The sequence below is a fragment of the Sprattus sprattus genome (assembly GCF_963457725.1).
Source record: "Sprattus sprattus genome assembly, chromosome: 7".
In the NCBI taxonomy this organism is placed as follows: Eukaryota; Metazoa; Chordata; class Actinopteri; order Clupeiformes; family Clupeidae; genus Sprattus; species Sprattus sprattus.
The window spans coordinates 22,206,578-22,233,517 of NC_137926.1; the positions used below are offsets into that span (position 1 = coordinate 22,206,578).

Here is a 26,940-nt window from a genome sequence, read left to right on the forward strand (position 1 = left end):
TTAAAAACGCTATTTTAATCTGTCAAGTCTATATACTGTTTGGTAGGTCACAAATATGCTGTTTTCATACATCTCATAATTTATACTGAAATGTAATGGCAGCAAATACTTTAAAGTGTTCCAACAATTAAGTGCGAATTTGTTTCTTGTTGTTTGATACATTTTACTATTATCATGAACGGTTTATAAAGAGGCATATTTACTCAAAGCATCTATACGCAATCCTAAGGCATGGGCTACCTGAGGATGCACCCTGATGGAAGGCAATTTAGCAAAACAGTGTAGTTAATGCTTTTGAGTCACATTTTCCACAGTGGTTCTTCCCTACATTATTTGAAGGTTCAGTGTGCATATCTCTCGTCAAAACAAGAGGAGGATATTTAATGGTGTAGGCTTATGATGGCTTACCTATTCTGTAAATAAAGTCTGCAGCCTCAGTATCATATGTATGCTAGGCATCTACATTTTTGTTTATTTCCTCAAAAATTCAACTATCATGTTTCTTTCTCCTTTCTATTCCATTTGAAATTGTCTGGTCTGAAATAGGATGGAAATAGTACAATTGATGAAGTACCTTAAACAAACATTATGTTTAGAATCCACAGATAATGTATGGCTTTAGAATTGTTTTTGTATGGTCAGCTACACCCTGCACCTATCAGTGCAACTTGTGCCCCAACCTACCTGTCCTTCTTCTTAACACAATTTCAAACACGTGCCCACCCCACCACTGAACAGCACATGACCTCTGATAAACACTTTGAAGGCCTGTTGTAAGGTGTCCAAGTCATGTGTGTCATCAGCATAGGGTTGTGTCAAAGGGTCATGAGGGCATGTGTGTTTTCTGCCTCCCTGGAGAAGGCATCCCAGAACTGTGTGTGTGTGTGTGTGTGTGTGTGTGTGTGTGTGTGTGTGTGTGTGTGTGTGTGTGTGTGTGTAGATCTGTGGGTGGTTGGGCTGGGACGTTGGGCTGGCGTTAAGGGTCACTGGAGCTGGAGCCTGGTGACTTGGGTCTCGCCCGCGTTTCCGAGACCTCTCCAGACCTAGGCGACTGGCCAGAGGAAGTCATGAACATACCTGGGAATTTTCCAAGAAAGAGAGGAGAGGAGGGGGAGGGGGGCTGCATGTGACCTCGTTTAGGACAAGATTTCAAAAATCCATTTAAGCACAGATAACTGGCCACAGGGTCCGTTCCCATGTTCATGTAATTAGAGGGCATCATGAGCCCTCATCCGAGAGGGACCAGTGACATTTTCACAGGCTATTCACCCCCATTAAAACTGGATCAGCCTGAGGTCTTAGAAGGACCGCCCGGCCCCCATCAGGTTTAATAGCATTAGTCCGCTTCATAGCTGGCGTGGTCAGAGGCAGGGGCGACTGGGAGACTGATCCACGGCCGAAAGGCCGGCCCCCTGCAAGACTCCCGCAGCAACCCCCTCTGGTTGGATAATCAAAACTCAAGCCCTCATGTTTAACATGTGTTTAAAGAGGTCTGATGAAGTCTGTTGCCACTAACCTGAGAAAATGAGTCACTCGCTCACTCACTTGAACTGGAGAATACCATATGGCCATCATGTACTGGGTGTCAACTAATCTTACGCAACAAATCAGATTCCTGAAGAATACCCAACAATACATAGGAATGTGTCAGTTTAACATTTGGGCAGTCATATTTGGTGGAATTGCCGTCTCTATATCATCATTAACAGGGGGAAAAGTTTGCCGAGATCATCAGGTTTAGCTGAAATGTCACTCTTTGTCATGCCAGGGCAGATCAGACACAAAGTCACACGTAACTCATCTGTCTTGGATGAGGTATTTGATGCTGGACATAAATGGCAAAATAAAACTGTGCTGCTGTAGAGTTTGTCACTAAAAGTCCTTTATGAAGGACCCACAGGCTCAAGATCGAGCTTCATTACAGGGCATTGGAAGCAAATATGTGTGACCATGAGCCAGTGAGTTTTACATTTTTAAACCAATTCTACACTTTAAGAAGGAGTATGTACCCAGAATTGTATTTTCTACCTGAGCAACTCAAAGTAAAATATGCTAAGTGTCATTTAAAGCAATATGCTATATTGGTCATGAAGTTGGTTTTAACCGCTAACCCAGTGAGCACAGCCTCATAAGGCGGCAATGTGCTGCAATCCACAACCAACATCTTAACCGATGTCCTCAAATGTGGACTCTCAGCCTGAAATGGACACATCATTTCAGGTTTTGCTACACAGTGGAGACCTAATCAGTCATTCATGAAAGATTGAAAGTAGTACTTTAGAAACAATTGTTCCAAAAATATATGTACCAACCCAAAAGGAGCATATCAATATGGCCATAACTGGGTCATGAAAGAGTAGACATTATATTGATGCTTTATAGCTGATGATATATTTGAAAAGATTTGACCTTTGACAGGTTGTCTATTTACAAGTTGTGTCGGCACAGACAATTTCATTAACCTGGAGAACAAAATGACAGACACCCAGAAATTACCTTGTAGTACAAAAACATAAAAAAAAAAAAAAAGAAAGCAACAATTATGTCCCAAATGCAGATCTACTTATTTAAAAAAGTCTGAGCTTTCAAAACATCCTTTTTGACACAGGAGGGCTCGAGTCAGGGGTGTGAAAGATTTGATCAAACTTACATAATAAATTAAAAAAGGCGGGAGACGAGACAGGACTCAACCCAACGCCTGCTGCTCGCTCCCTGGAATGAAATACTCTTTCCAAGAGTGGACGACCCACATGGTGAGGGGGAATAGAACACCAGTGTCCTCGGGCCACACCCGTGCCCATGTCCATCGTCTGAAGGCTGCACTGGTTCCACCTTCCTCATCCTCATCATTGGAACAGAAGAGTGTGTCTCACACAACATGTTACTCTCCACACATGCCCTCCCCTCCCCACCCTCATTTCATAGAAACACATATCCCCGGCCTGCGCCTAAACCAAACACACACACATTGTTAGGGACAATTTCTCTCCCAGGAGTCCAGGTTCTTGTGTGTTTTGTGGCCAGTCTGTTTAGTTGTGCGAGGCCACTACCCCACCCCCTCCACCATCACACTGTGGGGTTTTTGCCTGTGTGTGGGGTCTGCTGCTGCTGTTGTTGTTGCTGCTGTTGATGCTGCTGCTGCAGGTATGTTGGGCGCTTGACTCGTGGCTTGCGGCGCTTGGGCTTGTTCTTGGCTTTGGTCAGCTGCACCACGAAGAAAGACAGGACCACCATGGCACCAAGGAAGGCAAACATGGGTATGGTCTGGCCCACTTCTTGGTTGTACCGCCCAGGCATTATGCCTGGTGTTGGGAGAACAAATACAGGTCAATACACCAAGAGGAGAGGGGGAGCACCAACGGCACCAACCAGTACAGCGAGTACGCTCTTTATGTACAGCCACCACAGGTGTAGATGCTAGGAACTCCACCATCTTATACGATCAGTTAACATTTTTTCTAATATTGTTAATTATTCCTGACAATGCAGCCAACTATGCACATTTCATGTCAAGTAGTAACCAGAGGTAGGAGCTCACCTCCAGGGATGTCCCAGGCCCCGCTCTCCCCTGGGGAGAGAGGCCGGACCTGGGGCCGGTACGGGCGGTGGTTGGGGAGAACCACTTTATCCAAGTCCACTGACAGCAGCTTCTGGTGCTTCCAAAGGTTACTGGAAGACAGAGAGAGAAAGACATTGTAGAAATGTAGCTCTCAGCCACAGTGTAAATCTATATTTATCCCACTCCATTGACTGCTGTGGTGAGGTCACACACCTGGGTGCCGTCTCGTTGAGAGGTTGGGGCTTGGCCCAGGACAGGTGAGGGCAGGCCGGGAGAGGTCGCGGCTTAGGATCTCCCAGGTGAGGCTCCAACACCTTAGAGTACCGATACAAGTGATTGCCTGCAAAAGAGGAGCAAACCCTCATCAAACAGTTATAACCCTAATGTGGTTTCCCCCCTGTTCCCCATGATTTCCACAGCACTCATACAATGTGTTTCAATGTACCTCTTCACAGGCTTCTTACAGGGGTTACCAAGTTTTCAATTACAAAAGATATAACCACAATAATGGCAATATGCATCATGCAAATGGGTGTCAAGAAGGTGTTGCTTTCCTTGTTTCTGGTCTCCAACAAGCCCACCCTCCCACGCAGCCATATTTCAGGCCCGCCCAAAAACAGCAGAGGCAGGATAAACAACATGTTTGCAATATGACCCCCCCTCTGCGGTCAAACCTCCGAGGTGTGAAAGCCGATCGGCCAAGAGGAGGATGCAAAATAAACAGACAAACAAACCAATAAAACAAACGCTGAATCAGATGCTGGCATATGAAGAAGCAGGGGAGACCATGGAGTCAAGCCAAGAACACTCAGCAAATTGGAGCTGCTGGAATTTACTCTGGCTGGGCTTCAGATTTCATTGCTGATGTAGATTTAAATAGGATTGGTGTGTGTGTGTGTATGTGTGCGTGTGGTGCTGGGTTTGGATGCCTTGCCTTCAAGTCTCTGTGGCAGTGGCTGCTCAGTGCCTGTAGGGGGCGCCACCCTGCCCTTGGAGTGGGTGAGGCTGGGCGGGGTCATGCTGTAGGAGGTGTACTGCAGCAGGGCGTCCAAAAGCCAGAAACAGTCTGAGCAGAAAACAGACAAAAGACACAAAAACATTAACAGCGCTCAACCGCCTGTGTGCATCTCTTTAAAGGAGTATGCAAGGGGTCTGCAACTACGCCTGTGCTTACATATGTTCCGCACTGAGTATGATCCATCAACAGCTGAGAAGCTACTACAGGTGCATATACAGGTTCATGCAACACCATACTGAGGAGGATGTTTTACCTTTCTGACGATGACTGTCATCTATGCAATTGGAGTCTCCATAGAGGGCTATGCGGCCCCCGCCCTCAGAGGGAGTTTGGTACAGTCCCAGTATGGGGACATTCTCCACCACTGCAGTCTCCTGCTTTAACACCTCTAGTCCTGCAGAGAGAAGGGGTGGGGAGGAAGAAACGATGAGCAGAGTATGAATAAGATAGATGGACTCAGAGAAAGAAAGATGAAACTACCCACTATTTCTATCACAGCAATCATCAGTAACAGCACGTCAATCACAGCAAAGCTCTGTGCATCTCATATTCATTACCACAGGAAACAGCATGAAAACTGACTGCTGAACCTCCGAGGGTTGAGCCCCGAGGCAGTCACTGCCAGCAAAGATTTCAATTGTATAGTGACTAAAATAGACCATTAACTCATGACACAGTCATATAAGGTCTCATGCCAGTTAACCTAGCTGTCCAACTCTTGTTTAGGGAGCTATCGGTTGACAGTTGCTATGGTGTGTAAATAGGAACTATGTTAAAGGCACCCAGTGCAACTTTATATAAACATTCAATGAAAAATAAACATTCAATTTCTAGTCTTTTTTACACGTAGTAAGTTTCAATAACTCCATACCATTACATATCGACATTCAAGGAGCAAAGACGAGACGTCCTTGTGTGGTGAGAACTGATAGAAAATCGTAAACAACAACAATCGCCGGTGGGGAGGGGCCATTTTTCCATTGACTGGAATCCTGCTTTATTTATTGTAGGTTACAAAAAATAAAGAAAATGGCGGCGATTGTTGTTGTTATCGATTTTCTATCAGTTCTCACCACACAACTATGTCTTATCTTTGCTCCTTGAATGTCGATATGTAATCGTATGAGTTATTGAAACTTACTACGTGTAAAAAAAGACTAGAAATTGAATGTTTATTTTTAAGCCTCGAAAGTTGCACTGGGTGCCTTTAAGCCTATGTGTTTGGGGGCCAAGCAGCAAAGCTGAGAGTTTCTACCTGTTCCTATTATTATTTTCAATTGAAGAGACCAACATCAGCTAGATGAAGGTAAAAAATCGGATGTTTTATCCAAAGCAACATACAACTTTCAGCAGATAGGAGTCAGACTGTGCACCATCACACCACCACACCCAAACTATCTGGATAACTAGCCATCAATTCATGCAAATGGCAAATGGCATTCACAGTTATTCAAGTTTCTTGAACTAGCTACCTAGTTTGCTAGTATAGTAACAAGGAAACGAGACAACAAACCACATTCCCTGAAACTAAGCTTAATTTCTCTAAATCAGCTCACCATTAAGAGACAGTCTTGGGCTCAAAGTGATCATAACCATTTGTGGATGCTGTTTAATGGGTCCACATAGACATTAAACAATCCTGAGAGAAATGGGACATAAATGGGGCAAGAGCTTCCTCTAATATCAACATGGTGACCCTTGCCCTTCACCAACACAGGAATCTTGTTGCTCCCATTCATATGTGAGCCATTGCAGTCATTGTTAGTAGGTCACCAGGGGGTGGAATGACGATACGGCAAAGCCGTAATATCCAAACTGGCTTCTATTCCCACATCAAGCCAATACATCATATAACCATCAAAATAATGACTTTCAGTGTAAGTGGGAATGACCTATTAAAGGGCCATTTCATCCAAAAACAACACTCTGTAACAATACAGAGTTCTGTCGATCTGTGTAATGTTAGACAGCAGTACTACAGACACCAGGAGTTATACAGCGTGTTTAGATCGGACACATTTCTATTGTATCGACGTGAAGGTGTCTCCTGTGACTGATATCCTGACAGATGTCTTATTTTGTGCTGCAGTGAGAAGCAAAGCATTTTCTGCGTTACTACCAGTATGAAAATGAATAAATAAAGGACATTTTTTTCATTTTGGGGGTAGTCTCCCTGAAAGACAGACCATCCGCCGCTATGCATGTATGAAAGAAAAAGGGGCGCATTCATATTTCCATCTTCATTTGATTTGAATGTTTTCATTCAAAGGATGCCAACACACCATCCAGTGAGTGGAAAACAAGCAGAAAGGGGCTGGAAGAGTTAAGAAGGAAAAACATTGGAGAAAAAACACAGAGTGGGAATGCTGGGCAAATAATCCATCTCCATGGAAACAGAACTCAGGTGTGAGTTGGGAAGTGGGTGCTGCTTACCTTGATCTTTCAGGGTGGAAGCGATAACGGTGCCCCCTTCAGGAAAACGAGCGATACTGCAGCCAGAGGCATAATACACTGAGAGAGGAAAGAGAGCGCGAGAGAGAGAGAGAAACATTTCAGTAGTTCCTCTGATATCAAATTAGGTCACTTGAAAAGAGGAACATCCTTAATTAGACAGGGACAAATGAATTGCTGTTGATCCAAGAATCTCTCGAAACTGACCAAGCCAAAGACAGATCTCAAATTCACTGCTGAATGTTTTAAACGCATTGTCTGATATCGAAATCATTGGGGATTCTTACTGTCATGGTCAGCCATGCTGAAGTCTCCCTCGTAAAGCCCGTCGCTGAAAGCCATACCCCACACGGAGATGAGGTCGTTCAGAGCTGGCACGTTGGCGCCCCCTGTGTCCGGCATCCACCATTGCCTGTGGGAGAGTCACAAACCATGATGCAAGTTGCTTTTACAAAAAAACATCTGCTTGAACACTAGCCTCAAGTCTAAACCCCCACAACAGTCTCACTACTGTAAGAGAGCATCTAGTAGTCATGGTACACTACAGCATGAGGCATCAACAGCAGATCATAATGTTGGAAAGACTGATTGAGTATTGTCCTTTAACCCCAATAATGCATAATGTGAGACCCTGTGACCATTATATTGTTTTGCACACTGAAATATATTCACTTGTGCACAATGTAACGCACATGTAGATATCACCACTTACTAAATTGATTATAATGTATGTTTTTGAGTATGTAATGGGATAGTATGTGCAGAATGGAAGACATGCTATATGTGGTACCAGCAGAGTTCATTTCATGTTTTTTTAATTGAACTGACAGCATCTCCTGACACTTGCACTTGGCGAGTAATGAACAGTGAGCGCGTCACGGGCAAGTGCAGATATGAGAGCAGCCTCTTCTTGAGAGGTGATTAACACTGATGGCTTTTAAATGAGACGCTTTCTAGAGGTCCTCTGCCAGGTTGATGAGATGTTTGACAGTGACACACTGACAGGGCTTAAAGTGCGGGTGACAGTGATGCCTGGCCGTGGAATGTGTGTGTGTGTGTGTGTGTGTGTGTGTGTGTGTGTGTGTGTGCGTGCGTCTACGATGTCTGGAAACCTCCATGTGACAATAAAGGAAGGTTGATAAAGTGTGTGTGTGTGACTGGTATACTGACAGGGGGTGGTGTGCTACCTTGTGTTCTCGTCGTAAAACTTGACCTTGCGCATGACTGATGTGTTGTACCAGTCGGCGTAGATGATGAGTGACAGCCCGTTATCGATGTCCCGCCGCAGTTTAGTGACTTCCTCTGGGAAATACTCCTCCTCACTGTCCACCATGAGTAATGTACCTGCAAGCACGCACACAGGAAAAGAAGTGAGTGAGCGAGTAGATTTATCGTCATTTAATCATTTTCTCTCATTCATTTCTCAAACTATTAAAGTTAACTAATGACGATTAAAGTGAACCAATTAATTCAGTTTGTTTTTTTATGTGAATCTGCTAGTAAGCTTCAAGACAAGTACAGTACACAAAGCAGTACATGACTCACCATACTGACTGGCATCGAAACACGTTATGGGCGATCCCAGCACCTCTACAAAGTAGCCCATACTCCGGAGGTGCTGGTACATGTCTCTGAAGTTGGTGTGGATGTGATCCCCATTCCTTCAAAACACACAGGGTGAAAAAAGAAAACACAGGGTCAGAAGGTGAAAAAAACCTAGGGTCTTTTGTCATCTGGCACCACATGCTGGTCAAATGCTGATAATACACTGACTGTTACTGCCAGCTCCATCTTCAAATCCAACTGCGTTTCCTCATTTAGAGGTCCCTCTCGTATCAGCATAGCATCCCCCTGAAACGTCAAGCCTCTTATCTAGGAAGCCCTTTTCATTAAAAACTTTTAATTTCTAAACTTTTATCAAGGGTACATTTGTACCCAGTGGAGTTCATTTTAATTGCCATTTTAAAGTAAATGAGGACATTTTTTGTAAAGCATGCAATGATATCCTCCACTCATCAAAAGCAGCATAATTGAATAGAGTAAAATAATTGTGATCCTTTAGAGTTTTCTTTAAAACAATCACAAGGAGTTACCACCATGGGCCTTCAAGCTCTATTTACTCCAAGACAATAAAAGAAAATTATGTTAATTATTATTCATCAAAGTCTTGACTATCCAAACAAAGGAACGCCAGTCCAAAGGAAAGCCCCGAGCTCTGGTGAGGTCAGCGGGTCAGCACTTACCAGTCCAGCGGGTCGTTCTTCATGCGCAGGTTGTCACGGGGGAAGTAGCCGGGGGGGTAGCGCAGGTTGTGGTACTGGTCCCATAGCACGCGCTTGCTGCGGGGCGGGGTGGGAATGATCTTCACCTTCAGTGGCAGCTTCACAGTGGAAGTCAACTCCCCACCCACCTCCGACTGGCAGAGAGAAAGGACAGGGACAGAGGAGAAGAGGCATCAAATGACAGTATTCATCACAAAGCCGCAGGGAGTTTCTACAGTCATACGGACTCACACAGTTTGAACTATACTGCCTTTTTAAAAGACACTTTAATATGGCACATTTATGGACTGCCCTGAGTTGGACTATAAAGAGTACATGTAATATCAGAAGTGATTTAGTGTGTACGTACACACACACACACACACACACACACACACACACACACACACACACACACACACACATTGATAGTTCTGCGGCTACATGAACTCACATCATTCTCTGATGGTGAGGCCACAGTGACCATGATGTGTCCCTGAGCGATGCCTTCCCAGGATGCTGCTTTCTTGGCCACGGAGATGGACACGGCCAGGTAGCCAGCCCAGGGCCACAGGACAGGCGAGTAGGAGACGGCCACGTCAATGTGGTCCCCGTTCTGGGGCAAGTATGGCTGCCAGATGGGCTGTGAGGAGAAAGAGAGCATCAAAGAACAAGTTAAACATTTATCATTTCAATGATATCCCTATATGTACATATGCCACGTCTCTTCTTTTAACACCTAAACATTATGTCTACAGTCGTGGTCAAAAGTTTTGAGAATAACACAAATATACATTTTTACAACGTTTGCTGCTTCAGTGTCTATAGATCTTTTTTGTCAGATGTTACTATGGTGCCCCGGTCCCACGGCTGAAACTACTTTAGGAGATGGTCCTGGTGCTTGCTGGACCAAAACATCCTCCGAGAGCAACTTCTCTTGACCATCCAGGAACAGTTTGGTGATGAATAATGTCTTTTCCAGCATGATGGAGCACCTTGCCATAAGGCAAACGTGATAATAAGTGGCCTGGGGAACAAAACATCGATATTTTGGGTCCATGGCCTGGAAACTCCCCAAACCTAAATCCTATTGAGAAATTGTGGTCAATCCTCAAGAGGCGGGTGGACAAACAAAAACGCACAAATTCTGACAAACTCCAAGCATTGATTATGCAAGAATGGGTTGCCATCAGTCAGGATGTGGCCCAGAAGTTGAATGACGGCATGCCAGGGCGGATTGCAGAGGTCTTGAAAAAGAAGGGTCAACATTGCAAATATTGACTTTTTGCTAGCCTGGTGACACCAGCCCACGTATTTCCGCCTGAATTGATTTCAAGCTCATACTCAGTCTGGCCCAACCCCATTGACAATCGTCTCCAGAACTCAAAATTTTGCAGGACCAATCAGCGAACAGTTCAGAGCTGTGACGCAAAACTCGCCTTGGAGGAAAAGACACGAAAAGCTATCGGAAAAGTTGTCTCAACTCTCGTGAACATCAGAAAATTAAAAGGAGAACAAGAGTATTTTCTTGTAAGTTTTATGATTGGAAAGGACGTCGTAGCTCTTCTCCCAACTGGCTTTGGGAAGAGTTTAATCTACCGAATGCTTACTAAACGTTGCTGATTGGTTAAGGGAACTCCAATGATTTTAAACCTCAAGATAAGCACCCGCCCATCTCGGAAACCAAAATGCATTGGGTTGGCCCAGACTGAAAGACGGAATGAAATGGAGTCACAGGCTGGTAACGGCCAGGCTAACTTTTTGCATCCACTTCATGTAATTGTCAATAAATGCCTTTGACATTTATTAAATGTTTGCAATTATACTTCAGTCTTCCATAGTATCATCTGACAAAAATATCTATAGACACTGAAGTACCAAACGTTGTGAAAATTTATATGTGTGTCATTCTCAAAACTTTTGGACACGACTGTATATGCTTGTCTAACACTGATGATTGCCACAGGGACAATATTGCCTCTAAAGATCTGGTCCCCTTAAAGAAGTTGACGAACATCAGTGTGTGTGTGTGTGTGTGTGTGTGTGTGTGTGTGTGCACCTCCACAGCAGCTCGTTACCTTGTCAACAATCCTGCCGGTGACTCCCATGCCGTTGAGGATGGTGACGTTGACGATGGTGGGCATGCCCCCGTAGTAGATGGGCTGGGAGCAGTAGGGCCACATGTAGGGGCACTCCGTCAGGTCGATGTAGCTGGGGCTCAGGCTGCAAACACACACACACACACACCATCAGCCAGGGCGACACTGTTTGTGTGTCATCTATGATTTCAGTCAGTACTAGCCAGTGTTTGTGTGTCATCTATGAATTCAGTCAGTACTAGCCAGTGTTTGTGTGTCATCTATGAATTCAGTCAGGACTAGCCAGTGTTTGTGTCTCATCTATGAATTCAGTCAGGACTAGCCAGTGTTTGTGTGTCATCTATGAATTCAGTCAGGACTAGCCAGTGTTTGTGTGTCATCTATGAATTCAGTCAGGACTAGCCAGTGTTTGTGTGTCATCTATGAATTCAGTCAGGACTAGCCAGTGTTTGTGTGTCATCTATGAATTCAGTCAGGACTAGCCAGTGTTTGTGTGTCATCTATGAATTCAGTCAGGACTAGCCAGTGTTTGTGTGTCATCTTTAAAACAGAGTTTAGTGAAATAACTGAGTGAGCTTTTCTAGGTCATAGACCTGACTGATCAACCAGCAGACTTCACCTTTCTTGGAAATATCAAAAGCAGTCAAGTGTTATCTTGTAATATTCTTGAGTAATTTACATGAGTTTATCAGCTCATTGAAGTAGACCTATTTATAATGCTTCTATTGCTTTAACAACCTCCAGTTCTTTATGAATCATTTTATCACCATTTGCCTCTACACATCCGGTGATATTTTCATGAGGGCCCATTAAAGTCAAGGCACCAGTCATGATGTGTGCAGTATAAAGTTTATTGCGCTGGTTGGCCTACCTGGCTTGAGGCCGGTAGCTGTTGAGGATCTGATAAGCCCGGAGCAGGTCCAGTTTGCCGTGGCCCTGCTCAAACATGTTGACCCCGGGGATCCGGCGAGCCGAAGCAATCAGGGCCTGCTTCATGCTGGCAGGGTTCACCAATTCCCGATTCAATACCGTACTGCAGGGGTGAGAAAAGTAGGAGAGGGAGCATGGAAGCGAGAGAGCGCGAGAGAGAGAAAGAGTGAGAGAGAAAGAGAGAGTGAAGGAGGGAGAGAAAGGAAGAGGCAGAGAGAAAAACAAACATCCGTTTCTGATGTGAAATTACTGAACGATAAATCATTACTGATTACCGTCAGGGGTAGCTCTATAACTAATGAAACAATAGAACAGTGGTCTGTGGTTCGTAATATCACTGTAAATCACTGTACAAACTGGCCTTGGTCACAAAGCACAACTCTGTGAATCTCTCCAGTGGTATGAGAACTATGTCTGTCTTAGTCAACACAGCACAATACTGTTGTCTGTTCAGCAGTTGTTGAAGTTAGATAGAATCAGACGGTGAAGGACAGAGAGAGGAATGAGCTGCAGTGGAATTGTTAGGTGAAGCCATCTGACTCAGTCTCTTCATCTCGTTGTGAAGAGAGAGAGGTCGGCACAGATGTCACTGAGAGAGTGGAAGAGCTGGGCTCCTGCAAGGCTGGGAAATTGACTCTTAATTCTCTCGGTCTTTGCTGCTCACTGAGAGGGAGACAGAGTGGCATTTCAGCCCCCACCGCCCCCCTCAAGCCACAAATCACATTGCTGAAGAAGCTTTCCTCTCCAACCTACAAAGAGAGACAGGAAGAGACAAAACATCTGCCTGGTCATTGCGTTATGCTGCGTCTACTCTGCATTTGTCTGTCTGTCTGTCTGACAGCGTTTCTGCAGTAACTCTCTCCAAATGAGATTCACCCGTTAAGCTTCCTGGCCTCATGCGAAACCTTAGGCTGAGGGCACAGTCCTCCTAATCACAGGCACAGTGGTATTATCTCCCCGTCTGTACATTGATCAGGGGCATCAAGATACCAGACGCTCAGGAGCCACACCTCGTAGAGTTCAGCAAGTTCCCTTTAAAAATAATCAAATAAATAATAGTCCACGAGTCAGTCCTTTTAATTCGAAGGTTATAAACCATTAAGCTTAACAGTCTAGCCAGACATTTTTATGCTTATCGGAGAGAAGAGAAGCTATTTCCATTGCTGCTACTTTATGGAGCGAGACACAGTTAACATCCCGGACACTCATCCGTGCCGGGCTGCGGCTGAGGGCTCAGACACGGAGACAAACACACAGCGCCTGGGAACAGCACCTGCGTCTCCAGTATCAGCACGAGTTTATGAGGCTGGAGCTCAAACAGAGGGCCGTCTTAGCACCTCCGCTTATCTCCTGACTGGAGGGAGAAAAGGGGGAACGAGAGAAGAACAAACAAGTCCACAGAAGGTCAGAGAGAAATGAGGGGAGGGAGGGAGAGAGACAGGGAAAGGACAAAACAGATGGACTAGAGTGCACCAGCACATCTTGTGACCTTTGTATTAAAATGCATTTTGCATCCAGAAGCAACTTAAGAGACCTAAACTGGTTTCAACAGCCTTGGTTTTTACGTAAACCGAGGGTGTGAGAACTAAACAGCTATGTGTGCGATTTGTATGTGTATATCAAAGCAGTAATCCAGTAAATGTTTGGGTTTGCACAGTTGGACTACAGCAGTACTTCAAATGTTTGTGAGTGTGTGTGCACAGAGGGTTGTCAGTCTTTGAGAAAACATGATCATATCTCAAGTGGAATGAGATTATAAACATTAGTGTGTGTGATTGGGTATGTGAGTGTGTGTGAGTGTTATCTAGGTTCAACATGCAGCAAGGGTGAAGGGGTGGAGCTATTTAAAGGCATTCATAACAGAGCTGTTCTCCAAAGGCGAGTGTGTGTGTGTATGCGTGTGCGTATCCGCTCGTTTGTGTAAACACCTCGCCTTTAGAGAACGAGAAAACCTTCCATCTCACCCTGAGACGCATCAACCAGGGGGGCAACAGGGCATACTGCTGCCCTCCCCTCTGCTAGTGGTCACCCTACTCACTCACAGCCACACAGCTCCTCTGACAAAAACAAGCATCATGTAAGTGCACTATGCAGGCTGCATACTCAAGAGGCCGGGTGGTATATCGACTGTATCCACGCTTAGGCATAGTGATACAATTTCAAATAAGAAACAGGATGAGACAATACCATTTATATCAATATAGATTGACGTTGCATTACCAGTTTCTTTCATAAAAAACGCAACAGTGTTTGCAACTCTCCTCTCTCACACTCTCCGCACAACACCACCCCCACCCCCACCCTCCCTCTGCAGAGGTCCATTCCAAGCTCTGGTTGCCAAGGGCTTCTCTGTTTCCCGTTGTTAACGTTTCCGAGTGCAGTAGGCTGGATAGTTATCACGATGTTGGCATATACAAAATATCGCTAGTCTGTACTCACACAGGTCAACAGTGAATTGGAAATATTTCATCCATTCTTTCTTTTTGATATGACAGTTAACAGTATAATGGATGTACTATGAAAGTGGACATTGTTTCCTTGTGGGCAACATTTGAGGAAGTAAGTCCTGGCATCATCTCAGCCAGTCAGCGTTGACTTCACTCCCGTTGGTAATCAGAAACCCTATCTTTGCATAGGATTGCATCAGAGTCTGTTTTAATTAAAGTGCCTTTGGCATCTCACATCCAGCTTTGACTTACAACTAAACATTTAGCCCACCTTGTAGAAAATACCGAGATATACATCTTGTGGATCGCCATTCAGCCTAGAGGTATGACTTTTGGTCCATATCGCACAGCCCTTCTCAGAAGACCCATATCCCTGAGCACAGAAACAACGAATGCTGTGTCAACTTGAGCCAAGGTCTAAATCCTCAAAACATGGATACCTACTATACCCGTGATAGACAAAAACTGTAATATTCACTCAAAAGATAAAGATCACACTAGCTCAAACACACCATGCCAGATGGCCTTCGAGCTCTGTGCAGGGCAGTAAGACATAGACAGTCTTTTTTTGCTGCTGCTATGTTTTGCCCTGTGACTGACGGCTTGCTTCCCATTTGTGACAGGGCCATCATACCCCCTCTCTAACAGGAAGGACAGTTATGATGCCCTGTGATGCCTCGCTGTAAAGGCAGGCAGTCCTGTCCCTGTCGTGACTCTCTGTCTGAACTGTCTCTCATGCATCGCAGGGGATCCTGATTGGGACTGCGGTATGAACACCACCTGAGCCACAAGCACAGAAGGGCAGCTGTGGAGAAGGGAGCTTTCGCTCCTACACTCCAGGTAACCTGTAACAAGCTATACAGAGAAGTGATTCCAAGGGAGTCGCCAAACCAGGGAACATTCGGTCTCAAATGTTCAGTTGCCCACCACTACCCACATTGCACTGCAAAATAAACAGCTAAACAAACAGTGTTTGTTACAGACCATGGTCTCGCACTACTGACATCATCTTAAAAGCATTTTTGTGTTTTACGTTTTTTTCTCTTCTAGTATTTGTAACATAAATGTTTCTGGGCTTTGAGCCCCATGTTCACATGTACCCCTTTTGTTTCAAAGCAGGAACTTCACGCTCATGAAATATCCCTGCTCACCTGGCCAGCAGGGTGACAGCTCCTGCTACCACGGGCGATGCCACACTGGTGCCAGAGAGCGAGCGGCAGCCCTCCTTCATGCCAGAGCCGCGTACCCCCGAGCCGTAGGTCACGATGTCAGGCTTCACACGGCCATACCCACCCGGCAACTCCTGAAGAAACGGAAAAAAAAAAAAAAAAGGTGATGTACACATGTACGCAAGTCAGAAATAACAAAGAGCTCTCAAGGACACAGAAAGGTCTAGCTCTTGTCTAGCAAGCATCTTGTTGGTGTGAGACAAAAGAAGCTGCCCTTTCAGAGAAAAAAAAACCTCTCCACTACAAAAAGATCTAAGACTGTTGGACGATTCACTGTGTGTGGGAAAGGGCAGAAAAAAAGAACTCTAATACTTCAGACCAAACCAATTCACAGCATGAGATTAGCAGATTAGATGTTTTTTTTGTAGGTCGCAGGCATTACCTACCCAAACAGACACTGGGAAGGGGGGAGCAGATGGAAAAAAAGAGGTTGAAAGAAAAATGAAGTTGATGTGTCGCTATGGCATCAGCTGCAGACTTACCCAGGTGGTCATTCCACGGGATGAGAATCTGGCGATGTTATCCTCAAAGTCAATACCTCCGACACCAATGACATCCATCTGATCAGCTGGGTTGTTCAGAGTCCTGGCGAATAACGCGAATAACACACACACACACACACACACACACACACACACACACCCAATCACAACACTGCTATTTCTGCCAATGTCTTATAAATTCTGAGGCTTGCAGCATTGAGCTGAAGTCCAGAGGTGTTGTCCTCTTTCTGAACTCACCCATACAGAGGCCCGTCGTTTCCAATAGCAGAAACCATGATCACTTTGTTTGCAGTCAGTTCCCAAACCTGTGACCAAGACAATTGCATTCAACACCACTGTATCACCAATGTATTTATGGCATCTAACAATCCTATCAAATTGAAGTGAGTGTGATGTGACCTTGTCTACAAAAGGGTGGTCCATGAAGTCTGGTCCACCGATGCTGAGGTTCAGGACATCGATCTTCTTGAGGATGGCGTAGTTGAAGGCATCCAGAAACCAGGAGGTGTATGACACCTAAGGGCGTGAAGGGGCAAACAGTGAGGCATCTGACAGAAAATAGGTTCCTCTGTGCCAATCAACCATTTAACAGAAAACATGGTCTTTCTTATGGTCACTTGTGTAGTAGTGATTATATGAGAGCATTTCAAGAGTTTATGAATTCATTTTTGGGGGAGAACAAATTCCCCTGCAAAGTTGCCTTTGCTTTACTGTCAGTACACGTGTCTAAGGCAACAGTAAATGCTTTCAGTAACGTTATGAATTCACTATGAAAGAACTGCAGTGGAGGTGGCCATACCTGATTGTTGGTGAACACTCTGAATATGTGCAGCTCAGAGTCGGGGGCAAAGCCCTGGCATTCTCTCATGCTGGCGATGACCCCTGCCACAAAGGTGCCATGACCCAGCCCTGGAGAGAGATTAGAGGTGTTGGCACTCTGGGGCTGCCCACTCTTGTCCGAGGTTTACCCACTTTAGCCCACTCCCCAATTACATTCTACTTGTGTCATAACATTCTTACTTTGGGCAATTTTAAAGACAAATACCTTTTGCTTCCGTTGTGCCTTATATGTTGTTAACAATACTTTTTTACTTTTTAATTTTCTTCATCTCAGACCTCAAATCGGTCATTGCCAATACAAAGGCAGAAATCGTACCATCATCCAGTGTCTTTTCATTGGTCCAGTTGGTTCTCTCCTTGACATTCTTAAAGTGTGGATGCTTCTCACTAAGCCCAGTGTCAAACACAGCCACCTTCACCCCCGAGCCTGAGAACAGAACACACACACGTCAGCACTCCACATCCATATTGATGCACATCTGCTCAAGGCAGTGATGAGACCGGCAACATTAGGCCATTATGCATCCATTTGCATTACAAATTGATTACATATTAATGGACTACGTAGAGACACTCTCACTGTCTCCAGCCTAAAATCCAGTATTTACACACTTCAGGGAGTCTTTACAACAACAACAACAACAACAAACAAGGCTCCCTTCAGTCAGTTTTTATTCGCACAAACGACACACTGGAACACACGCGTGCATAGGTGGTGACACAGGACTAGGGATGGGTATCATGTGGTTTTAATTTTCTGATACCAATGCTGAACCGATACTTTTAAAATGATACAGGTGCCTACACTGAAAACAAGCACTGAAAAGAAGCACCGAAATCGGCGTTGCATTTCGGCCCGGGTAGGTACCGGTTGTATTGGAACCGGTTCTCGGTACCCAACCCTACACAGGACACACACACGCAGGCTTGAGGTCGCAGTGAATTTAATCTCATCCCATCATGGACTGTCCTTCCTCCAGGACCCCCAGGAGCAGAGGGCAGCCTTTACTAAGATCACTCCACCAACACGCACTATCTTGCACACAAGCACACGACACTCACACCACCACACACTGTAGAGCATCATGTACACAAACACACATACACACTCACCAGTGTGACCCATCTGCCAGAGCACGTCTGCCTGCAGGATCTGTGCGACATGTCTGGGGATGGCGCGGAGCAGGCGACGGCTGGAGTGGCGTCCGGTGGCGTGCCAGAAGCCCGATCCCAGAGAGAGGCTGGTACGGCGCAGCGGGCGAGACGACTGCCACGACTGCCACTTTTGCGTCCAGCGCGTGTCGTTGCACGAGCTCCCAGAATCCCCTGCAGCTGAGGCACAGAAAGGAAAGCGCACAGGAGTGCATTAGAGGGTTCAGTGAAGCAGTCAGCCCCTGCACATTCAGCTCAAGACCTATTATCCAGGGCCTTCCATTTAGCCCGTGTATATTCCATTATATTCCACATATATCATGCCGGACAGCTTCCAGGCAGGTTAAATTTCGGTCGCTAGATTGGCCAATGATGCTACAGGTAATTGGTTAATGAGAGTTAGCTCACACTTTTTACCTCGTCTCCATTCACTTTCCTGACTGTTTGCTCTTCAACTTAACTGCTGATATTTTTGATCCACGAACAAAGGGTTTCCTCACAACAGTTAGACAATGATGGGCACTAACTTTGACACAAGGCAGCAAAGCATGCAGAGATGACCTGACATATTTCTGTCTTTTCCAACACTCCCAGCAAGTTCAATGCGGTTGAAATCCTTCAACCACTCAAGTGATATACAACCTATTAATATCATCATCATCAGACATGGTTTAAGGGGACTGATGCTGAAAGGATGGAAACAAGGCATTTCTGATAGCATCCTCTACACTTTTCTTTTTTTTTCAAATGACCAGGTACCTCCTGTGGAACTAGTTCTTGAAAACCTCCTCATGTTATTGCAACACACTTGATGCACTGAATCAGAGACACACCTGGACTACCAGTGCTTAACCTGCACGAAATTATGCCTCCACTTGCATCCACTTTGAGATTCTAAAGCAAACTCAATTTGTCCAATTTCAATTTTGTAGGGCTCATCCAGGTCTCACGTTGTCATTGGAGATGCAGTTGCTAAGTAACAGGCTAACTCAAACACAGCAAAAGAGAGGAGACGTAGGCGTAAAACACTAAACTAATCATCCCAATCCCCCAAGGCCATGGGTGGGGGGCAATAAGCCATAATTAAACTACACTCCAATCATCCCCCCTTCAGCTACGAAACATTTGAGAGCCTACTCTGGCTTCTGTTCAAATGGCAATTAGCCTTGGCACTGGATGACCTACCCAACGAAGCCTACACTGACTACCTAGGAAGATGGGTCCTTGTGTCAAAAACTGATTTCAGTCATTGTACAAATGTTTAACTGTGCCCAACTCATTTCTGCGGTGAGAGTTTTACGAAGCTGGAGAGGCCTGCGTAGAGGCCTGGAGGGAATAAAGGAAAGAGATAGCTGGGGAGGTGAGGGTGACCAATGACGTCGCAGAGCGAGGACTGGAGAAGTGAAGTGGGACGGTGTTGACATGGCAGTAGACGGAAGTGGTGGCGGTTCAGATCTGTGCAAAAGACGTTCCAAACAGAGAGGAAGTGGTCAGCGCTGAGGTTCCACTGGGAAGTGTGGGAAGTACTAAAGGACACGTAGATTTTGAAATGCCAGTGGGGGTGTGTGTGTGTGTAAAGGCAAATACTCTGTGTCTGTATGCAGGGAGGATGAAGTGGGGTTGGGTTGGATTTGGCATACACACCACACTTCCACCCCCACAAACCCTTGGGACTCATTTCCTCTTCTCCGGCGGCTGTATACTGAAATGGCTCTTTGTGCCCCCTCCTCCCCAACCCATGTCCTGGTCACCCTGGCCACTGCAAGGCACCAAGCGGTAAGAATAACTACCCCTATTGTGACCTACAGAGATTTGATCTGTTGACTGAAGTATTCACATTCTCTCCAACAAATGCTTTTAAAATCAGCACACGCACGCACACACACACACACACACACACACACACACACACACACAACGACAACAGCAGCAACCACCAGCTTTCTTTACCAAACACAAGCAGATACTGCAGGGTTCAAACCCCTGCAGCCTCAACAATGGAATGACAGCACAAGCACAAATCCAGCAACGCCAGAGGGCGAGCGAAAGAGGAAAGGCATAAGAGAGGCAGGGAGGGTCGTTGCAAGGCTTTGAGGCCTCCACTCACCGTCCACCAGCTTGAGGGTGCGGAAGACCTTGCGCTGGGGCGAGACGCGCTTGACGTAAGGGTGGTCCTGCAGCGAGAGGAGGCTGTCCCGCGCCGCCTGCTTAATCTGCACCACCTCGAAGTCGCTGGGGTAGTCACTGGCCGGGTTCTCCCGCCGCACGATGCGCCAATCGCCCGCCTCCGAGTTCCTCAGGGCTCTGCTGATGAAGTGGCTGCGGGCTTTCGCTGTGAAGTAGCCATTAAACGCCACAATGTACTCTAGAGGTGTGACAGAGGGAGAGAGGGGCAGGGATAATTAAAAAGATGATCATCTCATACATTATTGGCATCTAAATGATTGATTACTGATCAAGATTATTGATTACGATCCCCGATTTTGACATAAGAAATTCCTGTGCACTTGATCTTGAGATCAATTTATCAATTAGCAACTTGTGAACTGCACCAACAGTCATTTATATTTAAAATGTACCCAGTAGGACCTTGACAGGCACCACACTTCACTGGAGCCACAACAGCCTTTATTAGCCTTGCTCTACTTGGATATCAGGCTCAGGGCCAGTCTCCATACAAAAGAAGACATTGCTTAGCACAGACATTACAAGCGGCTTATGTGTGTCCAAGGCGCAACATAACACGAAGAGACGCGGAGCCAATCAGATAGGCCTTGCTCCTTTCTTCAGAGAAGTTGTAGCAGCAAGTCTGCACACTTAGAGCATTCTTGGCAGGGAGAAGATGGCGTAGTGGGATGTGTCTAGGAAACACCCCTATTCTTTCCCTGGCAGAGTTTGTGAGTGTCATTATACAATGTTTTCCCTGTGAACAAGACCATTGTTTAGAGGGCCTTTTCAGGAGGAAATCAGCCAATGAGCCTTGATGCTGGATCCAGGAAGTGCACTGCCTAAGAAAATCAGCCCAACAAATCTGATCATGCTGGCAACTCAACACTGTTCATTAAAGGCTTTTTTATACAATATGGCCTTTGATGCCACTTCACCTCAGAGCAGGCAGATTGTACTTTAAGGGAAGGAGGTTCGCCAGAGTGATGGTAGTTTTTCTTACTGAGGTTAGCATTAGGAGGAGTGTCATAAAAAAGACAATTAGCAGTAAACATTTAGTGGCTTACACTAATGAAATCAGAGGCCAGTGGTATTACTATATCAGTGTTAAGTGTGCAAGCTACAAAGCCTGAAAGGGCCATGCTTTGTTCAGGCACTAAACACTTCAGCCCACATGCGTTTCCAAAATAATTGCTATAAGACTTCGCCACCCAAAAAAACCTTCCCAGGTCTTGACCCCTTCCTACTTGGTAATGACCTCCCCCACAATGGAGAGCAGTGACTGGCAAAGACAGGAGTGTTTGTGGGGGTGGGGGTGAATACAACAGTGAAGATTGGCTGAAAGACTTCATTCATGGGCAAAAAACCAGGTCGGCCTATGCCATGGTCCAGACGTTGAACACTCACTGCAGTCGCCTGGAACACATGGATCTTACAAACAGGGTTTAAGGAATGTGTGTGTGTGTGTGTGTGTGTGTGTGTGTTCTCTTGGATGACAGCCAACAGAGTACCAGGGGCATGAAGGCAGAGCCATGGTAATGAAAGCAGCACAGAAGGAGGGCATCCTCATACAGTTCAGTACATTCAGTGGGACTGGGCACATGTGCTTGCGTGCGTGTGAATGTGCGTGTGTGTCTGTACATTTCTTTGAGATTTGTGTGTACAGTGTGAATACAGATGCCTCATGAGTATAGAGTGCCTGCGTGTGCCTGCCTCTGTGTGTGTGTGTGTGTATGCACCTGCAAGTAATTGCTTGTGGGAAACTATATGCATGAGGATGCACTCAAGTACTGGGACAGCTGCCTCATGTTGTCACTCAGCCAGCATCAAACAGGTGACGCCTCACCTGCACCCTCTCAACAAACAAGCCATAAAACGAGACTTGACGCAACGCTCCATGGCACTCATAAAAGCAAACTGTTGTTCTTTCAGAGATAAACCAAAGCTCTCATTTCTGTCGAAACACGCAGCAGTTAAGATGATGGAGTTCTGCATTCCTCTGAGCACAGCGCTTCCTCTGTAGTGTGTATAAGAGTTTATGCAGAGGAATTCAAGGCCTTTATATGAATGACCAAACAAAAACCCTTACAGGGCAAATATTCAATCACTGAATGTACAAGTTCACATTGACCACTTAATCAACTTATGATCTCAATAAGACATGCTTAGGGCTTTTGTCAGTAACATCAGCATTTCTTGTTTATTTCCAACTTCATCATCATCATAAATATCCTTTTGGAAGTTGTAAGGTATTAATACAGTAGTTATTGATTACTGACCTTCATTTTGTCTGAGTACCCATCTTTGTAATCACTTTAAGAATCTAAACTAAAACCTGTCAGCTGAAATATTCAAATCTAATCTCGTTTACATCAGCTTTAAGGTCTGCTCAAATTGGGCAAATGTAATGACATAGTGGATTGTAGACAATACATATTAGAAAATCAATACAGTGTAGTATCGCAATATTTTGGGGGCACAATACATCAATACAGTGGTGTCAAGTATTGTGGTATTTATTAAATATTATGATTCAAATGTTTTTTTGGTACATACGAATACTCTGATAAAACAAAGCGCAAGACCTCATTCTTCTCTTGAGTCACAGCGGAAATTGGAATGGAGTCTAGAACTTATTTACCATGCCGAGATGGTTGCAGAGACTCCCAGTATACGAAACGCAATATATGTGATGGAGAGCTAAAGAATCGTAACAATATTGTATAGTGGCCCAAATATCATGGTAGTATACTGTCGCCTCTCTGGCAATTCCCACCCCTGGTATATTTAACTGGATAAATGTCATTATCTTTCAGGAAAACATTAATCAAACACACTGAACTTTGGCCTGTTAAAGAAACCAGAAAACACTCATATGCTGACACTAACCAAAGAGCAGAAGCATAATGCGTACACATTAAAACATGGATCAGACATTGAAAACGCCTTCATAGGAGGACGTGCTTGTTCTGAGGACAGAACCATGCCGGGTCAACTTAGCTTACCATGTTCCACTACTCTGCTGGAGAAGTCCACTTTGAGGGTGAGCTCAGAGCAGTTGGAACTCTGAAGCCCTTCCGAGAAGGCTGCGGATAAGGGGCCGCCCTCCCTCTCCGTCCCCACCAATGGCAGCCTGCCAAACAACAGGGCCGCCATCATCAGCAGCCACAGGATACCCGGGCTGACCGTCTCCATGGTGTGTCCGAGTTTAAACCCCATCTAGAGGGTTAGACCGAGGCAGGTCGGGGTCGCCTCTTAACAGTTCGGCAAAACTTGGGGCATTAATGTAGCAAGTAAAGTGAACAAAAGCACAACCCCCAGGTGATGAGAGTCCAACAGGGCAGAATTCAGGTCCAGAACCCACAAAAGCCAGATTCACACATGGTTCATATTACTCTTGCTATCGAGTTCATTTCTTTCGCCGTTTCCTCTCCATTTTGGGGGAGGCCAGGGAGTTGATCAGTTCTGCTGCCAACCAGGAATCAGTGGCTCCATTTTGCCTCGCAGGTGAAATGAAGACCGCAAGCTCAGTGGTGGAGAAAATAAAAGTTTCCCAAATCTGCCTGGTCATACAAAACCTGCAAAGTGAACAAAGACAGACACTGGTTGTTTATTTATCATTCACATCACACTCCATTCTCAAACAACTTCTTAAGTTCGGCTGGTCTTTATAATAAAAAACATTTAATTTAACCCAACTGTGGATTTAAGATAATCATCCATTTTAAATCTGTGTTCCGTGAAGGGTAAGTAGTTATTGTTTTAGTTTGAGTGTGGGTGGTGTGTGTGGGGGGTGAAAGAGAGTCTGCCAAAAATGATTTTGAAGAGAGTGATGTATGCCGTCCCACAAGAGACATGTACTGATTTATAGATAAAGCAGTTGTAGTTTGAAGTCTGAAAGGAGAAAGCCTAATGCCAATAGATCCCCTGACAGCACCTCGCCCTGAGTGGTCTGTGTGGGGAGATGTTATGTGGTCTGACAGAACAGACACGCTGAATAATGCACAGGCACAGAGAACAAGCATGGAAATGGGAAAGGTGAGACCTCAGATAACATCTGCTCCCTTCCTACCACAGAGTGGGGACGGGTGGAGCCTTTCAGCCTCACAGCAACATAATCATGAAGTACTCTTTTGCTCATAAAACTCTTATGCTGGATGAAGTAAGGACATACATCGCAAAGTAAAGAGTTCAAGCTCAATTGTCTTGCATGGTTTATTTTTCATTATGAACATGGTCATCATAACTACCCTCCAATCTCAAAATTGTTGGACTCAACCTCCCTCCAAACCCCCGCCCCCAAACCAGAGCTGGTTTTATTGTGCTTCCTCCACCACCCTGACTGGCTTGGGTGGTTCACCATGTAAGACCTCAGGCAACAGCTATTTGAGAGCACACGCTCTCAGGATGAAGAAAGAAGCTTGTTACGCAATTGGTCTTCGGACTGCCTGCCTTCCTTCCTTACCCCACTAGAGAGGGCCTTAAAGCCACTGACGTGGGGTAGTGGTACAGGTCTGACCTTACGACTGGGGGGGTTACAGCTCCCAACGTGCAGGCCAGATGGGTGGTCACCAGGGGTTTTCCCTTCCGCTACAAGCTTGATGTGAAGCATGTTGCTATAAAACCAGGCCATAAAAACCTGGAAGGAGACTTGTGACAACATGATGCAGACATGTGAAAGCAACACCAAACAGCTAAGTCAGCGTCCTCCTTTGTCTGTAATCACAGCAAAGTATCTGGTGTCTGTGTGTGTGTGGTGGGGGTTGTCGCTTAGACAGTCCATCAATAATACTTAAATATCCATTTTACACACCTATGTATACCTGTGGTACAGCCTCTTCTGTTTGAGCAAATTAATGCCCGTCATGAATATTTGTTAAATGTCTTCAAAGGCTTAAGTTACAATCTCTGCATTCTAGGATTTCAATCTCAGCATTGTAACGGTACCAATCGACAAAGATTCGAAATATTGTACAAAGAGGGGAGAGACTACAGAAAATATGCAACTCGGCAGTCAAGCAGCATTGTAATAAGAGCCTTGACTTAAGTACTCCAAAGTGGGACAGAACACAGGTAGACTGAAGACTTTACTTGAAAGTTGGAATCTAGCTAGATCAATCGACATACTGTAAATAGAGTGGGAGGCAGCCTGTTTGTATAAGATCTCTTCACCAAGCTAAACCGTATGATCAAATTCCAGTTCCAGTGAACTCAGAGTTCTGTTGACCATACGGTATTAAAAGGTTTCACTTATGATCAACTGACTGACGCTAAATTTAAGAACTTTCCAAACTAACTTGGACTTAATAACGTTATTCACCACGTACCGTAAGCTAGTCATTACATACTACCTTTAACTTGCCTTGTTATCGACAGCTAACTGTTTGCGAGGTTACGTAAAATAAATGCTGGAGGCAGTTAGCTAGAAGATTATCCCACATTGATGCAAAAGTTAGTTATTTAGTCATCAAAGGCTACGCCACATTCAGAATGGACGACTGTATTTCTAAAGCAACATTTGTTGGAACAAAGTCACACTGCGAACGCCATGTTCTACGATGGTAGGTCCGAGCTAAATTCGTAAACAAATACTTCACTGAGGCTCCATGGCAAAGGCTTAATACAGCTTGGACAGTATAACGTTTCTGGCTAGAATAGCTATCGCTAGCTTGCTAGCTGATACAAGCCACCTAACGTTTTCCACCATCAGCAACTGAGCAAGGCAGCTAGTAGATCACATGTGCTTTCAATTCAGATGTACTGCGATGCCAGCACAAACTGTACTGGTAATGTATCTCCTTGCCTAAACATATTAGTGGCAAACTCACAATACAGAGTAAACAACAGCAAAAAGCCTGATATAAGCCAGGTTTAAGGGAGCCACAGCATATGATTAGCTAGCTGGCTACAAGCTAAAGTTAGCACCATACGTTACCCCCACACTCACTTGTCTGGTCAAACGGTCCAGCAGCAAAGATGAGCTGACATAAACGAAGACTCCATCAAATCGATATGACTCTGCTTAGTCCTTAAATATGTAAAATAGTTCCACACCACACAAAGATAACTTAACGGTTCAACATAAGCATCTGGCTGCTGATGTTTTGTTTGCTAGGTGGTCATTCCTGGTTCCTGTTCGCCTGCCTCCGCTAGTTGAGCTGTAACTTGAGAATTCCCGCCTATGTTCTTCAAGTGACACTAGCAGAAGCCAATCAAGGAGAGGTACGCATGGACGTCTTGAGCATTATGCAAACTCCATCAAATAAGATGCATACAAATAGTGAA

The 26,940-nt window shown here is 45.1% G+C and overlaps 1 protein-coding gene across 1 annotated transcript; it reads right to left on the minus strand.

Moving 5' to 3' along the window:
* Positions 1 to 2,445: 2,445 nt before the first annotated feature.
* mbtps1 (membrane-bound transcription factor peptidase, site 1) lies at positions 2,446 to 26,749 on the minus strand. Its single transcript, XM_080842056.1, has 23 exons — positions 26,603 to 26,749; positions 23,661 to 24,233; positions 20,597 to 20,854; positions 18,451 to 18,669; positions 17,654 to 17,764; positions 17,297 to 17,406; positions 16,897 to 17,013; positions 16,735 to 16,802; positions 16,477 to 16,579; positions 15,917 to 16,068; positions 12,260 to 12,421; positions 11,368 to 11,512; positions 9,744 to 9,932; positions 9,272 to 9,444; positions 8,574 to 8,689; positions 8,216 to 8,372; positions 7,316 to 7,440; positions 7,011 to 7,088; positions 4,831 to 4,971; positions 4,494 to 4,625; positions 3,773 to 3,899; positions 3,539 to 3,669; positions 2,446 to 3,302 (listed from the first exon to the last, which is right to left on the minus strand). The coding sequence occupies exons 2-23, from the start codon at positions 23,872 to 23,874 to the stop codon at positions 3,067 to 3,069; spliced, it is 3,264 nt and encodes a 1,087-aa protein (XP_080698182.1). The 5' UTR covers positions 23,875 to 24,233; positions 26,603 to 26,749; the 3' UTR covers positions 2,446 to 3,066.
* Positions 26,750 to 26,940: the final 191 nt, after the last annotated feature.

Excerpts from the sequence above, each read along its gene's own strand:
- mbtps1 (XM_080842056.1), bottom strand. The coding sequence starts at position 23,874 with ATGGGGTTTAAACTCGGACACACCATGGAGACGGTCAGCCCGGGTATC. Across the intron at positions 20,855-23,660 it reads CAGCAGAGTAGTGGAACATG|AGTACATTGTGGCGTTTAAT; the intron begins GTAAGCTAAGTT and ends TCACACCTCTAG. Across the intron at positions 16,069-16,476 it reads CCCGTGGAATGACCACCTGG|GAGTTGCCGGGTGGGTATGG; the intron begins GTAAGTCTGCAG and ends CCGTTTCTTCAG.